We start from the raw sequence: 24297 nt of genomic DNA, 5'->3' as shown, positions 1-24297 counted from the left end.
TAATTATTTGAAGATAAAATTTTATAAAATAATAAAAATAATAATACTTTTAAAAGAGATTTCAAATATAGTCATCAGAGTTTAATGAAGAACAAAGATAGATATAGATGCTAAAAATTATTTTATATTCAAACTTCGTAAGAGTTATATAAAATAATATTAAGTATATGAGTATTGAATGTTTTTTTTTCTCAAATTAATGTGTATTTATAAAAAAGAAATATATTTGGTTATTCACTACTTTAACACATAAGATATATTTATAGTTCAGTCATAACACTATTCTTATCATATATATATATATATATAGGGGTTTGCTAACGCGCGTACGCTTGTTTTTCAGTTGGTACATTTTAGCAATGTGTACCGGGTTTTAGTAGACAAAAATATCCCTATATATCATGGATTCTAAGTTTTAAGGTTAAGGGTATTTTAATAATTTTCATTCTCAAAACTAAAAAAAAAAAAGAAACCCCCAAACCCTTACTCACCTCTCTCATTCCTCTCAACCCTTTCTTTTTCCTCTTTCTCACCCCAATCTTTTCTCTGTCATCCCTACTGTAGCTTCAATTGAAAAAATCAGAAACACTTGCCCTTAAACCATCTTACGTTTTCATCTTATAATTCTTGTCTTATTTAATTTTATCCAATTTTCACAAGTATAAAGGAATTGGTAATTGACCTGGAAAAAATCAGAAATACTCTACTGTTAAACAATTTCTTACAAAAAAATGATTTTATAATGAGTTTTTATTTTATAATTTTTGTAAGGAATTGGTAATTGGCTTGGAAAAAAATCAGAAACACTTGTTGTTAAACAATTTCTTACAAAAAATAACTTTATAATGAGTTTTCATTTTATAATTTTTGTCGTATATAATTTTATCTAATTTTCACAAACATAATGACATCCGAAAGAATTGGTAATTGGCCTGAAGGGATTATTTAGAGATGATGACATATAAAATTAGAGAGGTTAGTGGAGATGGTGAAATTGAAGAGATCTTGAAAGAACCTTTGTCTAAAGGTGAATATGTCAATGACTCAACTCTTTACAAAGGCAATTTGTTTAAAGACAAGTGTTTCTGATTTTTTCAATTGGGGTACAGTAGGGATGACAGAGAAAAGGTTGGAGTAAGAGAGATGAAAGAGAAAGGATTGAGAGGAATGAGAGAGGTGAGTAAGGGTTTGGGGTTTTTTTTTTTTTTTTTAAGTTTTGAGAATGAAAATTATTAAAATACCCTTAACCTTAAAACTTAGAATCCATGGTATATAAGGATATTTTTGTCTACTAAAACCCGGTACACATTGCTAAAATGTACCAACTGAAAAACAGGCGTACGCGCGTTAGCAAACCCCATATATATATATATATGGGGTTTGCTAACGCGCGTACGCCTGTTTTTCAGTTGGTACATTTTAGCAATGTGTACCGGGTTTTAGTAGACAAAAATATCCTTATATACCATGGATTCTAAGTTTTAAGGTTAAGGGTATTTTAATAATTTTGATTCTCAAAACTACAAAAAAAAAAAAGAAACCCCCCAAACCCTTACTCACCTCTCTCATTTTTCTTAATCCTTTCTCTTTCATCTTTCTCACTCCAATCTTTTCTCTGTCATATCTACTGTAGCCCCAATTGAAAAAATCAGAAACACCCTACTGTAATCCCAATTGAAAAAATCAGAAACACTTGCCGTTAAACAATCTTACAAAAAAATGATTTTATAATGAGTTTTGATCTTATAATTTTTGTCTTATCTAATTTTATCCAATTTTCACAAGCATAAAGGAATTGGTAATTGACCTGGAAAAAATAAAAAATACTTGTTGCTAAACAATTTCTTACAAAAAATGATTTTATAATGAGTTTTTATTTTATAATTTTTGTCTTATCTAATTTTATCTAATTTTCACAAGCATAATGACATCAAAGGAATTGGTAATTGGCCTGGAAAAAATCAGAAACGAGACATCAAAGGAATTGGTAATTGGCCTGGAAAAAATCAGAAACACTCGTTGTTAAACAATTTCTTAAAAAAAAATGACTTTATAATGAATTTTCATTTTATAATTTGTCTTATATAATTTTATCTAATTTTCACAAGCATAATGACATCCGAAAGAATTGGTAATTGGCCTGGAGGGTTTTTTTAGAGATGATGATTCAACATATGCAGATGATGAAATTAGAGAAATTAGGGAAGATGATGAAATTGAAAAGATCTTGAATGAACCTTTGCCTGAAGGTGAATATCTCAATGACTCAACCCTTTACAAAGGCAAATTATTTAAAAGCAAGTGTTTCTGATTTTTTCAATTGGGACTACAATAGGGATGACAGAGAAAAGGTTGGAGTGAGAGAGATGAAAGAGAAAGGATTGAGAGGAATGAGAGAGGTGAGTAAGGGTTTGAGGGTTTCTTTTTTTTTTTTTTTAAGTTTTGAGAATCAAAATTATTAAAATACCCTTAACCTTAATACTTAAAATTCATGATATATAGAGATATTTTTGTCTACTAAATTCCGGTACACATTGCTAAAATGTACCAACTGAAAAACAGGCGTACGCGCGTTAGCAAACCCCTATATATATATATATATATATATATATATATATATATATATATATCATGAATTTTAAGTTTTAAGGTTAAGGGTATTTTAATAATTTTCATTCTCAAAACTTAAAAAAAAAAAAAAAAAAGAAACCCCCCAAACCCTTACTCACCTCTCTCATTCCTCTCAACCCTTTCTCTTTCATCTTTCTCACTCCAATCTTTTCTCTATCATCCCTACTGTAGTCCCAATTGAAAAAATCAGAAACACCCTACTATAGCCCCAATTGAAAAAATCAGAAACACTTGCCGTTAAACAATCTTACAAAAAAATGATTTTATAATGAGTTTTGATCTTATAATTTTTGTCTTATCTAATTTTATCCAATTTTCACAAGCATAAAGGAATTGGTAATTGACTTGGAAAAAATCATAAATACTTGTTGTTAAACAATTTCTTACAAAAAATGATTTTATAATAAGTTTTTATTTTATAATTTTTGTCTTATCTAATTTTATCTAATTTTCACAAGCATAATGACATCCGAAAGAATTGGTAATTGGCCTGGAGGGTTTTTTTAGAGATGATGATTCAACATATGCAGATGATGAAATTAGAGAAATTAGTGAAGATGGTGAAATTGAAGAGATCTTGAATGAACCTTTGCCTCAAGGTGAATATGTCAATGACTCAACTCTTTAGAAAGACAAATTGTTTAAAGACAAGTGTTTCTGATTTTTTCAATTGGGACTCCAGTAGGGATGACAAAGAAAAGGTTGGAGTGAGAGATGAAAGAGAAAGGGTTGAGAGGAATGAGAGAGGTGAGTAAGGGTTTGGGGGGTTTCTTTTTTTTTTTTTTTAAGTTTTGAGAATGAAAATTATTAAAATACCCTTAACCTTAAAACTTAGAATCCATGATATATAAGGGTATTTTTGTCTACTAAAATCCGGTACACATTGCTAAAATGTACCAACTGAAAAACAGGCGCGTTAGCAAACCCCATATATATATATATATATATATATATATATATATATATATATATATATATATATTATTAATTATTATGAAATATTTAAATCTCTTAAAAGCCGGTATTATAATAATAATAGTAATGTATTAAACATGATTATAATGATGAACTCTCTACTAAACCTCTTGGGGAATGCAGCAAAAAGAACCGTTCATGCTCGTGAACCAATCACAAGCAAAAGCAGAAACCCATGGTTCACTTTGGCTATTGGAGAATATGATTATAGTTTAGAAAACCAAAATTAGCATACTTTTCTTTTGTATTATTTTTTGGTGCCAAGTTATACTTTCTTTTTTCTTTTTAATTGTAAAATAAAAAAGTGATTTAAAGTTGGTCCATGAATATCTAAAATTCAAATAAGTTATTTTCAATGATTTAATTATGATTTATGTAATCAATTGGTGGTGTCCTCTTCACCCACCTTCACCTTTTTCACTTTCTTTTTGACATTGTCATCATGAATTCTGAGTTATCTGTAAACACTTTCCTATCAGTTTTCTTTTAAAAAATCAGTGTCTAATCATGATCACTCTTGTCATTATTTTTTCAATTTTTTCCCACTCCAATATCTCATTATAGATCTAATAATAAGATTTTTTTTTAATTTTTTCTCGTCCATTAGAAATAATATCAATTTCAATATATAAATATTTACAAATTTCGTGTTAGTATTCTCCAATTAAACTTTTCAGTTTTAGTAGTTACCATTATTAAAATTGTTACTTTAAACCAATTATAGTAACATTTTCAAATAAATATTACTGTAAATTATATCAATAGTTATAATTAATATAATTTATGTTCTTGCCATCGACGCCCTGATTCACCGTCTTATAATTAATATAATTAATAATAAATTTAATTAATAATAAATAAACAACCTCTTATGTAGGACACACTGTCATAGCTGTGAATGAATTTCTTGGTCATAGTTGGAGAAAAGTAACACACTTTGTATGCAATGGTTAATATATTTTGAGAAACAAGAAGTCTTGGAAAGTTAGGTATTTATTTATGAGATGATTTATTGATGTCGTAGGTTACTCCTAATTTCAACTAAATTTTAGGGGTTTTGGTACTTGAACCGTATGATTACCGGATAGGGACAACTATGTTATAAACATAATTATGTTATAAGAAGTCAAAGTAGTTTATAGAAAAAATTACTTCTAACCTCGAGAAATTTAAGACAAAATATGACTATTATCAATTGAACCCTAATTAGATTCTTATTAATTTAAAATTCATTTTAAAATCTATAAATAAATGTTTGAATTAATAGTTTGAAGGGTTAAATTTTACTGATTTTGACATCAAAATATTTTTTTTTGTAAGTTATCTCTTAACAGGTAATCTCTAAACATAACGAACATACATAAATAATATTTAAAATAAATGATTACAATAAATTTAAATCATAATAATATGAGATACACCGATATAGTTTCAAGGAAAAAAATTAGTATATTTTTTAAGATTTTAGAGAGATGAAGGAAAAACAACGTAACAATGAAACAAAAATAACAAATATTCCTCTTAAGATAGATCAACTCACTAGTACAAAACTCGCGTACAACATCGAATATTTTGGACTTTTAACGGCGAATCGCGAACGACGTCATACCAAGAGACGTTAAATTGACGTTGAATTAAAAAAATTCGACGTTCAATTAACGTTAAATTTTGTTAATATACGATGTTAACTTAACGTCGAATTTTATCGATATACAAAGTTAATCTTTGTTTTTGCTTTTTTTTAATTAATTGTGATTCTTTTTTACAACTCTACGAAACCTCAAAAACAGAAAAACAACAAATTTCAGTTTTTGGTATTTTATAAAGCAAGAACTATGAATGTGTAGTGTAGTATCAACAACAAACAACAATAACCAACAACAAACAAGTTCAATCAAACAACAACAACAAACAAGTTTAACCAAACAACAACAAACAAGTTCAACAAAAAACAACAAACAAGTTCAACAAATAAGTTCTTCAAAATGAAAACGAAAACGAAAACTAACATTCAAAAGGTGGGATTCGTTGGAATAAAGTGTTGTCACCAATGACAGAGAAAGTAAAATGCGTCAATGAAGGACAAGAGCACGAAAATAATCGGTCAAAACAAACGAAAATCATACATAAAGTAATTAATTAATATGCATTTGTACCAAATGAAAGAAAGATTACATGTAATGGTCGCCAAACTTTGTTCGAGAAAAGTTTGAGAAGAGAGTCTTGCGCGCTAAGATAAAGTGAATGGATTTTCAATCTCCCGCTCAAATTTTTATTGAATTCACTAACTTTTTAACATCTAACGTTGGGACATTCGACGTTTTATATCTTTTTACGTCAAATTACAATTCTAAACGATATTTAATAATTGCATTTATTTACAAAAATGTCACTAGTTATTTTTAACGTTGACTATTCAGTGGTTGAACGTTGAACACGTGACGTTATCCGCTGCTTTTGTACTAGTAACTTTTGCTTTCTCATATGCTCACACTAGTAAAGTGATAATTGCAAAATAAAAAAATAAACAAAACATAAAGACAAAAGAATGGTAAGTTAACATATAAAAGATTCATTCTAAAACCAATAAATCATATTATATATACAAATTCAGCATGGATATAAATTCAATGAATATATAAATGCACACGAAACAAATGACTCTAAATTCAATAATACGAGTATGTGTCATTGACCTTGAAATTCATTGGAGGCATATACTTGTGGTGGTCTCTATGCTCTACAAAGTCATAGCCAAAGGGGTTATCACCTTACCAAACACAAGCTTAATCCTTTTTTCACCTAAGGCCAATCAATCTCATTGACTAGGGCCTCCTATGACTCTCACCACATAACACATTCTAGTCTACATGAGTATGAATGGTTATTAGAGTTCACGATAACCTCTTATCGATCAATACATCAATGCATATACACTAAAGAAATGTCATCATAAAATTTCCTCACAAGATTCCTAAAATTACGTTAAACACATTCAATGCTCATATCTATTAAGAAGCTCATCATTATCACAATTTCATACATCATTATTTATATGCATATTTATCCATAAATTTATTAACCATCCCCTGAAATTCACTTACACATTAATTATATTGACTATTAAAGCTATGAACACGAATATACTAATCAACAAAACCACCAAGAACCAGTTAAAGAGAAAAAAACTAATAGCAAAATTGGCGCTCAACGCTCTAAAGCTAAAATGTTCCAGACCTGCGATACAAAGTTGGTGCTCAACGATACCCTATTGTCACTTAATGCCAAAATATTCACAAAAAGTGGTGCTCAACGACACAACTTGGCGCTTAGGGTCCTATAGTTAAAATGCTCTCAGGCCTACAACACGAAGCTAGTGCTCAACGACAACTTGTTACCACTTAGCGTTGTATCAACAAACCAAAAATTGTCATGTTGATTAAGGAATTGAAACATATTTAATTGATCTATTTGGTACTCCTCCTTTAGTATTTTGGTTCAAAAACAATTTTACATATAATAGAATTTGTATCAAATTATTCAATTGCTCATATTCCACTTTCTCACTCAACCAAAAATAATCACAACACTCATTTATCCTCAAAGTCACCTTAGGTTGATATTTTGAACTCATAAGTGAAATATTGTTCACTTGTCTTCTTCAATCGTTTAGGCATGTTTTATTGAATTTTTTTGACATATATTTTATGTTTGAACAGGATCTTGTATGAGTCTTCCTAATCAACCTAAATTTGAGAATTCATTGTGAAAGAAATATTGAGTTGTAATATATATTCTTAGTGATTTTTTGACGTGGATATAAATTGAAGTTAGTTAACACTTTAACTAAATCATGTTAAATTTTTGTATTTCTTCGTCATTGCTTCTGTTCATCCTTCTAACTAATCTTGGGACAAAAAATTGAGGCAATTCTCTCTTATCAAGAAATAACACTCCAATGGTTTTATTAGAATCAATGACATATTTTATGCTATTTTCTAAGTTTTATAAAAATCATATTTTCTTTCTTTTCCTTTGATTTTATATAAAGAGGAGAATGGAACAACTAAAAGATAAATTATTCTTTGATTAGTTAGAGACCTTTTCTCTCCGTAAAATATAATATTTAAAGAATTATGATCGTAAAACATAAAACTCTTTTTGGTTTTTATTTACCTTTTAAAATTACTTTTCAAAAATAAAAGATACAATACTTAAATATATTTAAAATACTTAGTGTTATCTCAAGCTTTATAAATAAGTAAATATAAATAGAAGGTGTAACCTTTTTTTTTTCATTTCATTGACTAATGAGGATGAAAAAGCCAAAAGTATTATGCTGATATATCTTATAGTTAGGTTTGGTATATAATGTGTTGGGATGACAAAATAAATTTAAGTGGATAAAATCTACAATGAATATTAAAGAAGAATATAAGTACTCTAATCGTATCTGTGATTAATATGTGTAAATATTTTAATTAGTCTCATCTTATATATACTATTATATTTTAATTACCCATTTTAATTCCTTTTATAGATTATATAAAAAATTTCACATATTCTTCTGTGAGTTCAAAAACATTAAAGTCTCTCCCAGTATTTATGGGTTACCAACCCAACTGTTTGTGTTCAAAGATTTGGCCCAGTATTTATTATATGCTCACGTGAAGTCCAAAGAAAAGGAAATTGCTTTTGGCACTTTATTATTTTCCTCCTGCCTATCTTTACGGTGGAATGATGAAAATAATTTTTCTAAAACTTGTATACTATTTATAAAACATTATTAAAATAATGAAATGATAAAATAAATCAGATAAATTTTACTTCAATGCCATGATATGATATTGTTTCGATCGGTAATTTAGTTATTTCCATTCACAATCTATGTTTTAAAACTCGAAATAAGTAATTAAATTGTCCCATGATTGAATTATGGATCACATTTAGGCAAACTTATGTTAATCTAAAAATTGATTCACACTCATTTTGAAAAGATATCCGATTACTAAAATAATTAAGGGTTTAATAGAATAAAAAAAGGCGTTTATTTTTTAATACTCCAAAAAATTTAATCTCAAGAGTTTATTTCTTAGTACTCCAAGTTTGAGAATTTTCTTTCTAATGAGAATCTCTCTACACATACATTCAAGGTAGCTTTGAACTAGAAAATAAAACTTGAACTCTAGTAGTCATTACACTTAAAACCAGATCAAAAATATGTTAAAAAAAATGCCCAATTACTCATTTAGAGACATTGTTAAAAAATACATTACAAAATATATAGTTTATAACTAATATATAATTATTCCAAATTGTTTATTCTAAAGCACTTCGTAATGAAAACAATTTTCATTATAGAATAAACTTTTTTTTTTGAATGGTTTAAAATTTAATTTGAAATATTATTTCTAGAAGTATAAAAGTTACCACATTATCTTGGACTTTATTTGAAAACTTAATTGCAAAGGCCAAATCTCCATATTAATCTCATATAACTTAGATATATTTTAGTGGTTGGATAACTATCATCTTGGGTTGGTTAAATACATTTGTAATAAAAAAAAAAGTGTTGATAGTGAAAGTAAGCTCTAAAATAATAATGAGAGTAAATAAATAATGTAAACAAATAGAAAACCAACAAAGAAGTATAAATGGATCCAACCATAAATATAAAACATTTATTAGAGACTAAAAAAAATAAAAGTTTTGGTTGGGAATAATAATTTAGTTAGTCTTAAAATTTTGAAGATATAATGCCTCACCTTTTAAGACATTGGGTACAAGACAATAATAGATGGAAGCATGTCTTGATGAAGCTTGGAGGAGTGTGCTTACCCATATACTTTGTTTTGTATTTCTCTTATGTTTGGATGACAACTTTGGGTATTGGACAAATTGTACAAAATATACATCATAGTTTTGTGTAAATATTGTCAACCATGCATCATGTCATTCTCATATTTTAAAATTTTCACATTACTAAAATTGGAAGTATCTCAACTGCTATATTCGATTTTTAGTCTTCGGCTTCTATGATCTCTCCAACTTAGTCTCGTGAAAGTAAACATATGAAAACATACTTTTTAAAAACATTATATTAAAATAATATGAAAAATTAGAATGAAGAAACGTCCTTTAAACTGTTTTTGTTTGAATGGAATTTACTATTCAAAGGAATTAGAACAGACGAATTATTTACTCTTAAATCCTTTTAAATTTATTTACTCTTTCTCTCTCAAATCCACTCTCTCCTGTTTATTCAAGTAAATTTAGAAGACTTACATTTTATCTTAACCATTCATTTATATTATTTTTAAATCTTAATTTTTTTAAAAAAAATAATATTTTGAAGGGTTAAATAAATGTAAAAGTGTAATTAATTTTTATTTTAAATTTTCATATATTTTAGTCTCTAAATTTTAAAATTAATTGATATAATTATTTTAATTTAATAATATTAATTTTCATTTTATATAATAAACGATGTTTCGTAATGTTGAGTTAGAACATCTTAAATGGTAAATTAAAATATCATTTAACATCTCCAAAACATTTAATAAAATTAAATTAATAAAATTATATTTATTCATTTTAAAAATTAAAAAAAGTATTTAACCTCTATTCAAATATAATAATTCTTAATTTACTAAAAAAAAGTTAAAATTTGTGTACTTTTTATGTCCACTTGCAATCAAATCGCTGTTGAAGCAGTGGTCCTTAATTATTAAAAAACATTGCACATTGCACATTGCACATTGCACACAAATATATGTTACTTGAGAGTACGAGGTAGTCCAATCACAGTACAAAAAATAATATGCCTTTCATGATATGTTGTGAGACCTCATGCATGTAATGGATTAATAAAGTACCATGTAAAGCAAAACCACTTCTAGTAAGTCCATAATTTTTATATTTATTTAATATAATATTTTTTATTTTTTATTTTTAAAAAATATACAAAAATTATTTTCTTATAACTATTTTACTCTTATGTCAAAGTATGTTTTAAATTATCCTCCACCGTTTCTTAAAAATTAAATAAAATACATTAGTTACACTATCCAAAACACAGGCCACGTTGCACTTTCTGTCTGTACTTTCTATAGCACTGTTTTATAAATAAAAATATGTATACTATTTTCTGTTTTATCTAATAAATAATTAAATGTATTATTTACTACACATTGTATTAAAACTATGTTTTAATAAAAAAACTTGATTAAGTAAAATAAAAAAAGGTAGACGCTTTTTATTTTTAAAAAAACTACTTTTGATAATCTCTTATGTTATTTTCTCTTTCCTCTTTATATTTTAATTTATTTGATGCTTTATATTAATCTTATCTAATATGATTTTTGTATTATAATTTTAAAATAAAATAAATTAGGAAAAATATTTTTTATATGATTGCTAATGTTAGAACTCATTAAAAACTCCAAGTAGTGGAAGTCAGGTATCAAGAAAAAAGAGTTCAGATTTTCAGAAAGTGGAAGACAGGTGGCTGCAAGAGAGTGGACCGATCGGTTTTAGCAAGAGGTATTTAAGTTGAGATTTTGAAATTCGGTCCCACTTTCTACATGCACCTTTCTTCTCCAAACTGTTGAACCCCATTTTCTTCTCATTCTCTCTACAAATCCCCTACTTCTCTCTAAGAATCCTCACCTTTCCCTTCTCATGATCAACATCAGATCACGTTTAAGTCTTCTTGGTGTCAAGAGCTTTCTTTTGCACCGATAAAGTTGCTGGTTTGAGTTGGTAAGTTCATCACTCTCACAGCACTGTGTTTTCTGGTACATGCAAACCAAGTTTCTGGTTTCATGAGTTATCATCTCATTCTGAACACACTTATGGTCTTTTGATTTGTTTAGTTTCATAAATAGTGAACCGTAGTCTCTTAAGTCTCTTAAGAATTCTGGTGGTGAATGATTCTCTGCAAACTATGAACGTCTGGCTACGCTTAGAGATAAGGGAAGTTTATATAATTTGATTATGATTCTTTGTTTGAATGATTGAATGGTTGTTGATCGTTGGATGAATATGAAGCATGGTTATTACTGCATATTTGGTGGTGTGAATGTATGAGTTTTAAATGATGAGGAAATGGTTTGAGATATGGTTTTGATTTTTAAAGTTTGCAGTATATTAATTCTGTGTTGTCAACCGAGAATCATTTATTGACCGTTCGGTTATTCTTGAGTATTCGGTCTGGACTGGATTCTTCTTCTGTGGAGAATTTTAGTTAATGACCGATCGGTTTTCTCTTAGTGTGCTTGTAAGTAAGCGTTCGGTCTAAGTATAGTTTCATCTTTATGCTTCCTAAACAGTTTAGTTAATGTATTCTATAGTACGTAAAGTCGTAGATGTTATTGTTATTTTTCATTAAAAATAAGTGTGGCGTAATTGTATGTATATTCTTTCATTTTTTTTATTTAAGTTCAGTAGGGCTCGGTCTTGGACCAAGCGCTCGGTCTTGAACCCAGCACTCGGTCTCAATAGTGGTTGGTCTTTAATGAAGTGCTCGGTATTTATATTATACTCCATTGTTTATTATCTTTGAACTAAGAGTGTTCAGTCCAAATCAATAGTATTCGGTTTAAGCCTGTAGGGTTCAGTTTAAGTTCCTAGGTTTCACAAATATTTATCACAATTTTCAGTTAAGTCTAAAATACACTTATTCTTTAGTATTCGGTACATTCTTAGAAGTTCTGTCTAGTAAAAAATCACGTCCTATAGTAACTTTTGAGTAACCAGTAAACGTCCAAATATTACCACGAGCGTTCAGTTTATGATGATGGTGTTCGGCTTATGAAGAGTCTTATCTAGAATGGACCGTTCGGTCCTGTTCGGTGTATAAGTGGAAGACCGCTCGGTCTTACACTATAAGACCGTTCGGTCATGTCTCTAGGGGAATGTTATGGTTCAATTTTGATTTCAGATGGGATCTGTTTGTATTGGTTCAGTATGATTGTATTATTGAATATGAATGGAATAGAATGGAAATGAAAGAGTATTCCAGGGAGGAATATCTCATAAGTGGTTATTGAATGGTAGAGTGTGAATGTGGTTATGCTTAGCTGGGGGTTATCCTGATATTATGTGATTACTCATTCTCAAGTAGAGAGGAGTAAGTCATGTGTGAGAATGGCAGGAGGTCCTAGTCCATAAGGTGAATTTGGACGGAACGGACTAACCTCGGGTGACAGCTGTTGAGGGCATCCTAGCTATTACATCACTCGGGTGCAAAAACGTCGTAGCTACACAAAATTCATACAGTCCGGACAGTCAGAGTAAAGTGGTCGGTCATTGCATGCTTTGACGTATGATTTTGATTGAAAATACATGATTGGATGTTACATGATTGTATATGGAATTATGTTCGAAGTTATGTGAAGTATAGGTTTTACTGGATTAATTAAGTTACATAAGCATACCCTATTTTTCCTTTCTTGTTTGTATTGTCGTTCGGTTGTATGTTCCTGTTGTAATGATCATCCTATGGATGTGAGTAGAAGGAGAAGAGCTGCTGGAAGAGGCTTTGGTAGAAGTGGAAGTGAAAGCGGAACCCTAGCACCGTTCGGTCGTTAGGTTGGGTTTTATTTTGTAACACCGATCGGTGTAAGCTTAGTTTCATAACCATTCGGTCTAGACGTTGGTTGTGATTTTGTAAATCTTAAATTTTGTAGTATTTTGTAAGGCCGTTCGGCCATAAGCGTATACTTTCTTTCTGAACTGATCTGTAATATTATTAATGTGAGTATTCTATTATATAGTTTTATACTATATTTTTAGGATGTTACAACTGATAAATATACTTTGCAATAAAAGAAAATTGAACAAATGTAAATTATATTACACTCATTTTTTATTTAAACATTGTTTAGATGTATATAAAATTCTCATTTAATTTATCGGGAACATATTTTAGTGGCTAAATATTGATAAATCATACTTTAAATTCATATTAAAGTAAGTTTAAACTCGGAATCAATTTAATATGGGTTTGTATTGGGTTAGATTGAAAAAGAATACAGCAACTAAATTTAATTCATTTAATATGAAAATTAAATAAGTTGAAAGGAAATTGAAGATAGTTTTTTTCATATTTTTTTTATTTTAATTATTTATTACTTTTAGTTACGTAGATTTGTTTATTACTTTTTAGTTATATAAATTTATTTATTACTTTTAGTTATTATAATTATTTATTATAATTATGTTAGGTGATGTAACACTCCAAAAAACTTTTTTTTTCTAAACATCTCACACACAAATTATTTCATTAATAATGAAAACATCGTACAGTATTACAATCATCCAATTAAGAATAGCATAGTTCACACTGGAAAAATACATTTTTTTTAACATCATTACAACACTCCTAAATTTATTTATTTATTTCTTTAAACTACTCTTCATTTTTCTGCTGCTTCCTCCTTCATATATTGGTTCAGACGTCGTTCCGGCATCTGCTCCCGTATAACATAAACGTTATACGATCATCGCAAAAATAAGATTTTCCGGCACAAACAAACAAGTAAGGGTGAGCTACCATGCAAAATTCAAAGAAAAACATTACACTATTATTATACGTAATACATTCACCATAAATTCTTGCAAGATGCAATTATCATACTAGACTCTATTATCCGGATATAATGTTGATGGAAGTCTCGGGTGGTCATGCACTTGTGGTGACATCTACAACACAGTTATGGCCAAAAATAATACATCACATCACCCACAAGGTTAGTCCATTAACGTCTATGAACATAGACTAGGACCTCCTACTACTCTCACCATATAACACATCCTTCTCTAATTGAGACTGGACAATTATTAGAGTTTTAGGATAACCACCAACAACAGGACCCTCAACATCAACATATACACTAATATCATACCAATATAGAATCTCTCCATGAGACTCATATCATGCTCATATTCCTCAACTCATATCATACCATTACAAAATCTCCCCATAATACTCATATCATGTTCAGATGCATAATTTCATATCAACATCATAAAATACATTCATCACATACAAGATAAATATATTACAAACAAATTAACAATAATAAAATATTACTATAAATGGTCACCGGAGAAGAATCAAATGTTTGACAATCATTAAAATAATCTGAATAAAAATTCTTGGGGAAACAAGAAGTTGAATCTGGCAGAGCCGGTTAGACAACTTCCCATCCTTCCAAAAGTACAATATAAATAAATAAGGAAAACAAAAAAAATCTGGGGAAACAAGAAGTTGAATCTGGCTGAGCCGGTTAGACAACTTCTCATCCTTCCAAAAATACAATTTAAATAAATAAGGAAAACAATAAAAAGTTTAGGGAAACAAGAAATTGAATCTGGCAGAGCCGGTTAGACAATTTCTCATCCTTCCAAAAATACAATATAAATAAATAAAGAAAGCCGTAAAAAGTTTGGGGAAACAAGAAGTTGAATCTGGCAAAGCCGGTTAGACAACTTCTCATCCTTCCAAAAATACAATATAAATAAATAAAGAAAGCCGTAAAAAGTTTGGGGAAACAAGAAGTTGAATCTGGCAAAGCCGGTTAGACAACTTCTCATCCTTCCAACAATACAAAAGAAGCAACTAATAACATACAAATAGCATAACATAATCAATATCGCATTTTACAACTATCAAACTTGGATCTCCTCACAGAAGCATCTTCTTATTCAAAATTCAGATCATACATAAACAAAATGCTCCATATTCAAGATTTAAGATCAAACAAAAGCAAAATATTACATATTCAAGACTCATGATAATACAAAACAAAAACTTAAGGTTAGCTCCCCTTACCTCTATTCCAGACTTAATTTCCTCCTCTGAAACAGTTCTCCAAAAACTTCCAGAATTCCCCCTTTGCAACTAAAAATTCCTCCAACTCTCTTCTCTCAAAATTTCTCTCAATTTTTGGTGCAAATTTTCAGTCTCCCCCCTTGGCTATTTATAGCAAAAAAATTTACTATTCATTTTTACTATTCATTTTAACTATTCATTTTTCTACTCAAATTCTATTTTATTTTATTATTATTTTTTTACTATTCACTTTTTACTATTCACAATTTACTATTCACTTTTTTTTAATCTAGTATCTGAATTACAAATATTTTCAAGGGTCTTACATTTGTCATTTTGCAATCATATTTTATATATATATATATATATATATATATATATATATATATATATATATATATTATCATTATTATAATTATTATTAATTTTTTTATTGGACTTTACAGGTGAAATCAAATAAAGGTCAAATAATTGTAGAAACCAAATAATAAAGTTAAAGTAAATTAACTCAAAAATCATGTTTAATGAAATAGGTTATACTTTTATAAAAAAGACATTTAAGATAATGAAGTAAGTTACGTATCAATTATCTATGTATGGTTCTTACAATTTGAACCGAATGATTTTTGTATTGAAAAACTTTCAATATCTAACTCTAACCAATGTTGACGAACGTGACTTAGTCTTGAAGACGGATCAATTGAAGACTACCCATTTAATATAAAACTCGATCCATAAATACAAAACATACATTGATTATTTGATTATTTTAAAACAATAATATTATTAAACAATGTTTGAATGCTTAATTTATTTATTTATCTCAATTTTCATTTTTATTTTTATACCAACACTTTTTGGTGAGATAGACAAATATTTTTATTATATTGTTATAAATAAATGAGTTTAATCAATCCATGTTATTCAATAAATATATAAAATAAATTATGGAACAAAACATATGCTTAAGTAAGTCATATCATTTAACCCATTAATCTATTAAAAGTGAAATCAAATTATAACTTTTTAACCATAAAAGAATAAATAAGGTTAAAATGACTTATTTATTTACTTATGATATTTAACTAAAAATAAAAAAGCAAAAAGGAAGGCTGTCCCCTCATTTCTAAGTGATGAGAACAAATGTAGGTCCCTTAAACCAAAAAAAATTATTGAGGAATTGAATACAAGCATATGAGTAACAAAATGAAATATTAAACCCAGAAAATTCAATTTATCCTAATCCATTTCTATGCAATGGAGGACATGTTACTACGTACCTTCAATTATGGCTCGACCAAACTCTGAACCATATGTCCAATCTAATAAAATGACATTTTTAATATCTTTTTATTTATTCATCACAATAAATTTTATTTATCATGAGCTAATAGTAATTATCTATATAATTTTCACATACAATTTAAATATTTATTGAAACGTTGGAAAAATTATAAATTATATATATATATATATATATATATATATATATATATATATATATATATATATATATCTTTATTACTTTCATTATACATGTTCAATTAGTAATTATTGAGTATTGGTCCAAATAATATATTATTAGAACCCATAGTCCATATATGTATGATTAGAGATGGTAATAAAATAGGGTTTGTGTGAGTTTCACTATCACATAACATTTTCAAAAGTAAAAATTTATCCTTATATATCTTTATCATTCTATATCCAATGGATGTGAAAATTTTGTCATATTTTTATCCTATTGAAAAATAAATATATCTGTTTTTTGTTTTTTTATTGTTTCAAATATTAATTATTATTTTTAACAAAAATAAAAAAAATATGATCAAGAAAAACATGATAGCATATAATATTCAATGTAAAAAAAATACATATTCTTTTTTTCAATGTCAAATATGAAATAAACATTATAATTTTATAAATATTAAATAAGAATATCAAAAAACAATTAAATAAAATTCAAAATAATCAATAAAAAAGTTAAAATAATTAAAATAATGAAATATGTATATTAAAAGTAAGTTACGAAATTAAAAAATATTTTATATAAATTGATAGATTATTTAATAAATTAAATGTATTTAAATTTGAAAAAGAGACAAATAAAAAAGTGAACGCGGAAGAGATGAAAATAAACATATCTATCCATTTTCATCCATTTAAAAAGATATGTATTACTCATATTCATACGTAATAATTATACTTCATTAATACAATAATTTTTTGTCAAAATTAAATGGGTTAATCGACTATTTGTAACATCCCAAAAATACAATATAAACTATATAATAGAATAATTACAATTAATCATAATTCAGATCAGTCTTAAAATTTAAAAAGAGCGTACGGTTCTTGGTCGAACGACCTTTACAAAATAGCAACACCCTTAAACTATACCAAATCAGCAAACATGACCGAACGATTTACAAAATAAAATACCGATCGGTCAAATTACTCAAAGGGAAAGGTGACCACCTTACATTCAAACTAAACTACTGACCGAACGTCCTATTGTTCGGTCTTCACTTCTACTTCCACCAAATTTTCTTCTTCTAGCGTCTCTTCCAGCAGCTCGTCTCCTTCTGCTCACATCCACACGGATGATCATTGCAACGACAAGGACGGACGTACAAAATGAGACAACACAAGGAAAACACAGGGTAAGCTTATGTAATTTAATTCAAGTATTACACATACATTTCACATATTCAGACACATCAAATACATTTCATCATACACTTCAAGCAAGGCCTATCACTAGACTGACTGTCCGGACGGTATGAATTCTGTGGAGCTACGACGTTCGTGCACCGGGGTGATGTAGTAACTGGAATACTCTCATCAGCTGCCACCCGAGGTTAGTCCGTTCCGTCCAAAGTACCCCTAAGGACTAGGACCTCCTGCCGTTCCCACACATGACCTACCCTCCTCTACGTGAGGACGAGTACTCACGGAACATCAGGATGAACCGCCAGCTAAGCTTTACCACATTCATACTTTACAATTTCAATAGTCATACATGAGTCGTTCCTTCCCGGAACGCTCGTTCAAAAATCACAACGTTTCCTTCATCTCATATACTTTTCATCATTTATTATTCATCATTTTACTTTCATCTTTAACATCAATATTAAGACCATCAAATACCGAACGTTCAGTCCTCACTAAGAACGAGGATGAACATTGTGAAGGAGACCAAGAAGTCGTCCATTCCAGATCAGAATAATACCGAGAGAGTTACGATTAGGTTTTAGGAATAAACCGAGCACTATCATATTCTATATGACGAACGTTATTCACTACTTACATCAGTTGAATGAACTGACTCTCGTGAGTTCAAACCAATACTCAAAGAATAAATCGAGGATGGAGGCTCTAGGTCGTGTCCAATGAATGTAGACACGTCAAGACGTTAACGAGCCCTATTTAGAGTAATTCACTCACAGAAATCCAATGCCAGTAAATGACCGAACATGGTAAAGGAAAATTCTACTGAAGTTGGACGAACGCTATTTCACCAAGATTGATTATACAAGAATGAGTACGAGCGCTTGGTATAAGACCGAGCACTACTCAGTATGAACACTAGGTGTAAGACCGAACACTATTAAACTTCTAATAAAAGGTTTGATGGATATATTAAGATACTACTGAAGTGGTGTTTACGAACAACAATAATATACAATTACATAAATATATATTTTGAGTTTATCATAGTAGACTTAGGCCCAACTATGCTTGGCCGAACGCTCAGTCATAGTATTACCACACGAGGGCGCTCGTCCTACACTAGGATTCTCTCCAAATGAAAGAATCCCATTTTAACTAGGTTTACCAGGAAAAACCGAACGGTCAATGACCGTTCAGTAACGAACGTACTTTATCATGGTAAAAATTTCATATTCAGATCTCATTTATCTTCAACTCATTTTTCAATACATCATTTCATAATCTTATAACTTCACATAAAACATCAATTTACGTACTTCCTAAAAATCTATATCATGTTAATAAATCATACTCCAAACAAATATTCATATTCACATTCATACAATCCAAACATATCAACCTTCATGCATAATATTCATTCAGTCAAATAACGGACGTTCATACAGTACAACAACATATAAATTAAATTAAATAAGCTTTCCTTACCTCTAGTGTGAACGTATGTCCTTCAGACTAAAACTCAGTTCACGGAAAAAAGATTTCTTCTACCCTCAACGCTCAACCAAACTCTTCAAACTAAAACAAGTTACAAAAAACCAAGATTGGTTCAGACAATGTGACCGCATGCAACCAGAGCTTAGTTTGCATGTTCATATGAACGAACAGCTAAGGACGAGAAACTTACCAGTTTCAGAATCCGGAACTATTCGGCTTAAATAGAAGCTTGGGACGCCGGAAATGCTCATACGGTGCCTAAATGATGATCGGAGAAGAGAAAGGGTGAGTTTTCTTATAGAGAAGATAAATTTTCTAGTGAGAAGGAAGAGGAATGGGAAGTTCAGAGTTTTGGGAAGAAGGTTGCATGCAGAAGAGAGTGGGACAGAAGTTTTCAGAAAATCATTTTCTTCCCACGTCAAAACGAGCGTCCGCTCTTCTGCTGACACCTGCATCTCACTATCTGATTTCTCTGATTTCTGATCCTCGTTGCTTGACACCTGGCGTCCGTTCAGAGGGGTTTTGGGTGCGTTTTTAATGAGCTGACAGGAGGGGTTTGGGTGCGTATTTACGAGGTCTGACACTATTCTATTAGAATAAAGGGCAGAAAAGTAACTACCCACACTCAGATATTACTTTCACTTTTAAACGTAATGTGTGCACGTGATAGTGAGAGAAACAAAACGCAGAAAGAGAAGTTGAGAATCAGAGAGAGAAAGAAGACAACCGAGCTCTGCTAGGGTTTCAGCCCTCTTCCTCAGATCACCCCCACACACAGCAGAGCAACACAAAAATGCATAATCAATCGGTCAAAGACTTACAAATGCACTCAGGTATTCTGTATAATTCTTCAAATTTTTATTAACCTTGAAATGAATGATACAAAGTCTATTTATACACAAATCACACACAGTAACAGAATACACTTCTGTTTTTGTTTATTTTTAACATATTCCTTAGTATGATTGTTGTACCAAAAGAAATATTCAATTTATCAGTATAAAAGTTTACTTATTACTAATAGGGTTTTCTTATAGCAAATAATTTTGAGTATAATTACTGCAATTTAAAATATCAATCAAAATCTACATTTTTTGTCAATATGACCGAAAGAATCTAATCCGTCACTTTTAGTAAAATTCTGTTTCTTAATTATTTGGACTCAAGTATTTGTTTAAAACAAGATCAATTTCCATGAAAAATTATCGATACAAACAAATATGGTGAGTGATATATTAGTTTTCTGCACTATAATAAATATTTTTAAGTGTATAATTATACATTGCAATCATTTGCAAATGGAAAATTCAATTTTTGTTATATAAAAAGAAAACACATAAAAGTTTAAAAGATAGGCAACTAATAAACATTTTTTTTTCTCAAACGTGAATTTTATTACCATTTTACTAGAAAGCTTGCATAGATAAAGTTTAATTAGATGATCCCTGACAAGAACATAGTGTAACTAAGAGCCTTCGATGATGTTCTAACTAGAATTTTGAAGCATGAAGTGTTTGATGATTTGCAGAAGGTCTTGGACAACTTGTGAGGATGAATCATGAGTGAGAAAACCATGTTCCTTGTCCTTGAACTCAATGTATTCAATGTTCTTCCCTAGTTCCTTTAACCTTGTTGCATAGTCTTTTGCTCTGTCCTTCAGCAATTCATTGCCACCAACTATCACTAAGATAGGATCAAGCTTCACGTCTGCAAGATTCTGACTGTTAGGGCCAAAGGGGTTTGCCAATGGATGATCTCTATTCTCTCCAATAGGTATAGACAATCTCCAAAATCTGTTTCAACAAACGCTGATTTATCTATCGATATTTACATACAAATTCGAGTCTATAAATAATGGAAGTATTCCATATAAATTTTACTTATATTTATATAAAAGAATTTTGATATTTTAACAAATTTTTTACAACAGTTATATGTCACCAGTGACCGATTTGAATTTAATTTTAAAAAGATATCTGAAACATACCAATCACGAACCAAGATGTTATCATAATTGACAAAAAAAAATTGTTAAATAAACATTTTCCTATATAAAATTAACTTAGATACAGAGATATTTTTATAAGTAATTTTTATAAGTAATGAAAAAAATATTTTCCAGCGGATTAAATTTAAATTTAGTGTTATGATAATTGTATATAAAGAATTAAATATAACTAATTTAATGATTTTTTATTATATGTATAATTTAATTTAATGTTATGATAAGAATAAGTTTGAACAATTCACATGATGTGTTTCGTTGAATCAGGCAAGGCTCTAAAAAGGTAGATTGGCATTCGATGAAAGTTTTTAAATGATTATATTGTTTGAGGATATGACAAAAGAATTGAATTTTAAGTGATTGTCGACATGCTAAATAATGTTGCTTTTTGTGTTGTACAAATGTTCATCAGTTTCTCATCGTGTACCCACTTCTATTCTATCATAGGTATTAGGTATTTCAAACTAAGAAAAAAGTTACTTTACACTTGGACTATATATCATATTAATTCATTTTCTTTAAATATTATTAAGCTAGAAGACAAGAAAAATCTAATGCTGTACTTAATAATATAGACAACTATATATTTTTATTTCTTTTCATTTTTTTCTCCACTGCATTTAATATACCCATCGAACTTTAGAATATTCAACTCAGATATTTCATTACAAACATTTTTGGGAATGACATGTTTGAATTTTTCGTCCTTCAAACCATGATGAATCTTTTGATTTCCTCACATTCCAGACATCAAAACATCATATAAATTCTTATATTGTTTTAAGGTTAGATTAATACATTGTGCTCATAGGATACGACGATGTCTTGTTCACATTTAATAGAAAAGATTATTTATTTCAGATGATTACTATATTGATATTTCCAATACATGAAAAAATTTATACATGCATAAAAATGTAGCAGATTGAATTTATTTTATAAATAATTTACAGAGTTAAATATGTTTGTATAAATTTTAAATTTTAATATATTTTAAGTTTTTAAACTTTAAAAATAAATGAATATAATTATTTTAATTTAATTATATTAACTTTTTTACTTGTATGTTTCTTATTAGTATTTGAATTATTTATATCATTGACAATTTTTTAATATCAACTAATAATGTTTGACAAGTGAAAAAAAAGTTAAAATAACTAAATTAAAAGAACTGTAATTCTTCCCTTTTAAAAGTTTATAGAAACTAAAATATTTTAAACTTTTAATATAAACAAATTTCAATTTTTTGTGTGAAAATATAAACACTAAAAATATATTTAATGTAATTTAAATTATAATAATTAGTTGAGGATATTATAATAATTTACTATTATATTTTAGTTATTGATATTTTTGAAATATTAAAATATTGTTTTACATAAATGATAAAAAAAATGATGCTTTTGAAAAGTGAATTTGAATGATGAAAATCTTGAATGCTCACAGATAAGCTGAATTTTCAACCTTTACCTGTCCAGCAAATCAAGTGTCAGCATTTCTTCCGGAGGGCCCACCTCAGACTTGGTCCGAACCACCCCACCGAAAAATGGGCCCATCATCACGTAACCTCGTACTCGAACCGGGTCCATCTCTCTCGAACCGGATCCGAGCTGAACCGCCAAGTGGTGCGCAATGTTCCCGCCAGACGAGTCGCCAAACACAAAGACGCGCTCAAAGTCAACGCGGCTCACCCACGAGTCCCCGCCACGTCCCTGCCTCTGCAGCCACCGCACAGCCTCCACGCAATCGTCCACCGCTGCGGGAAGGCGGTGCTCCGGTGCCAGACGATAGTCCGGCGCCACCACAACCGCACGGAGATCCACGGCGAGACGTACACAACATGCATGAATGTGCGGCCACGCGTGCGACCCGAAGCAGAAGCCCCCACCATGGAGGAACATTAGCACCGGTAGCTTCTCCTTGCTCTCAGCACCATTATCGTCGTTATCGAGTTTAGGTTTGTAGAGACGGAGGTGGAGGTTAAATTTCTTGTGAAAGATGTAATCTTTGAAGAGTACGAGGTTGTTGTGTTGTTGGGTGGATGAGGGTTGTTCTTGGAACTGAATATTGGAACGAAAAACGGTGCCATCACTGAAGAGTTTGAGGAGGCCCATGCAGTCTTCTACTATGTGTGGAGGAAAAGCCATGATGTTGATTTAGTGTACTAAGTTGTTTTGGTTTTGATGAGGGATATAGAATGAGAGTGATGAGAGGTTTAAATACATAAACACAAGAGCAAATTGATACCAAAATGTCACCAAGTTCATGACTTGTTACTAGTGGGGTAAGAGAAAGGCATCTTTGGTTTTATTTTTATTTTTTATTTTTTTTATTGAATGAAATTAATACCATTTTTAGTATCTTTTATATTAGTCTCATAAACAATAATGATTTATAGATATATTTCATGTATGTGCTTTTTTATTTTTTTATATGTTATTTTTCTATTTATTATCTGATTTTCAATTTATATTTATATATAGAGATTTTTTTTAGAAAGATAAAATAAAAGATTCACCACAAATAAATGTAAAGTAGTATACATCACCTTTATTTTGTATTTGACTTTTCTTTTTGTTTTTAATGCATACAAGTCTTTTAATTTACACTTAAATTCAGTACAAAAAGATTGTATTTTAATTCTTGATAACAATATTAAAATAAGAGACCATCAAAAGTAAGT

The 24297-nt window shown here is 29.2% G+C and overlaps 1 protein-coding gene across 1 annotated transcript; it reads right to left on the bottom strand.

Moving 5' to 3' along the window:
* Window positions 1-20962: 20962 nt before the first annotated feature.
* On the bottom strand, window positions 20963-23814 carry LOC124824244 (strigolactones hydrolase CXE15-like). The gene is made up of 2 exons (XM_047296653.2): window positions 23085-23814; window positions 20963-21402 (listed from the first exon to the last, which is right to left on the bottom strand). Exons 1-2 carry the CDS (start codon window positions 23759-23761, stop codon window positions 21096-21098), a joined length of 984 nt encoding a protein of 327 aa, XP_047152609.1. The 5' UTR covers window positions 23762-23814; the 3' UTR covers window positions 20963-21095.
* Window positions 23815-24297: the final 483 nt, after the last annotated feature.

This window comes from Vigna umbellata, chromosome 8 (assembly GCF_029865625.1).
Source record: "Vigna umbellata cultivar VRB3 chromosome 8, Vumbellata_1.0, whole genome shotgun sequence".
In the NCBI taxonomy this organism is placed as follows: domain Eukaryota; kingdom Viridiplantae; phylum Streptophyta; class Magnoliopsida; order Fabales; family Fabaceae; genus Vigna; species Vigna umbellata.
Note: the sequence above shows the minus strand (reverse complement) of the source record. Positions and strands in the feature narration are given on the sequence as shown.

Coding starts and splice junctions, on each gene's coding strand:
- LOC124824244 (XM_047296653.2), bottom strand. CDS start 23,761: ATGGCTTTTCCTCCACACATAGTAGAAGACTGCATGGGCCTCCTCAAA. Junction 21,403..23,084: donor ACACTTGATTTGCTGGACAG/GTAAAGGTTGAA, acceptor TTGTTGAAACAG/ATTTTGGAGATTGTCTATAC.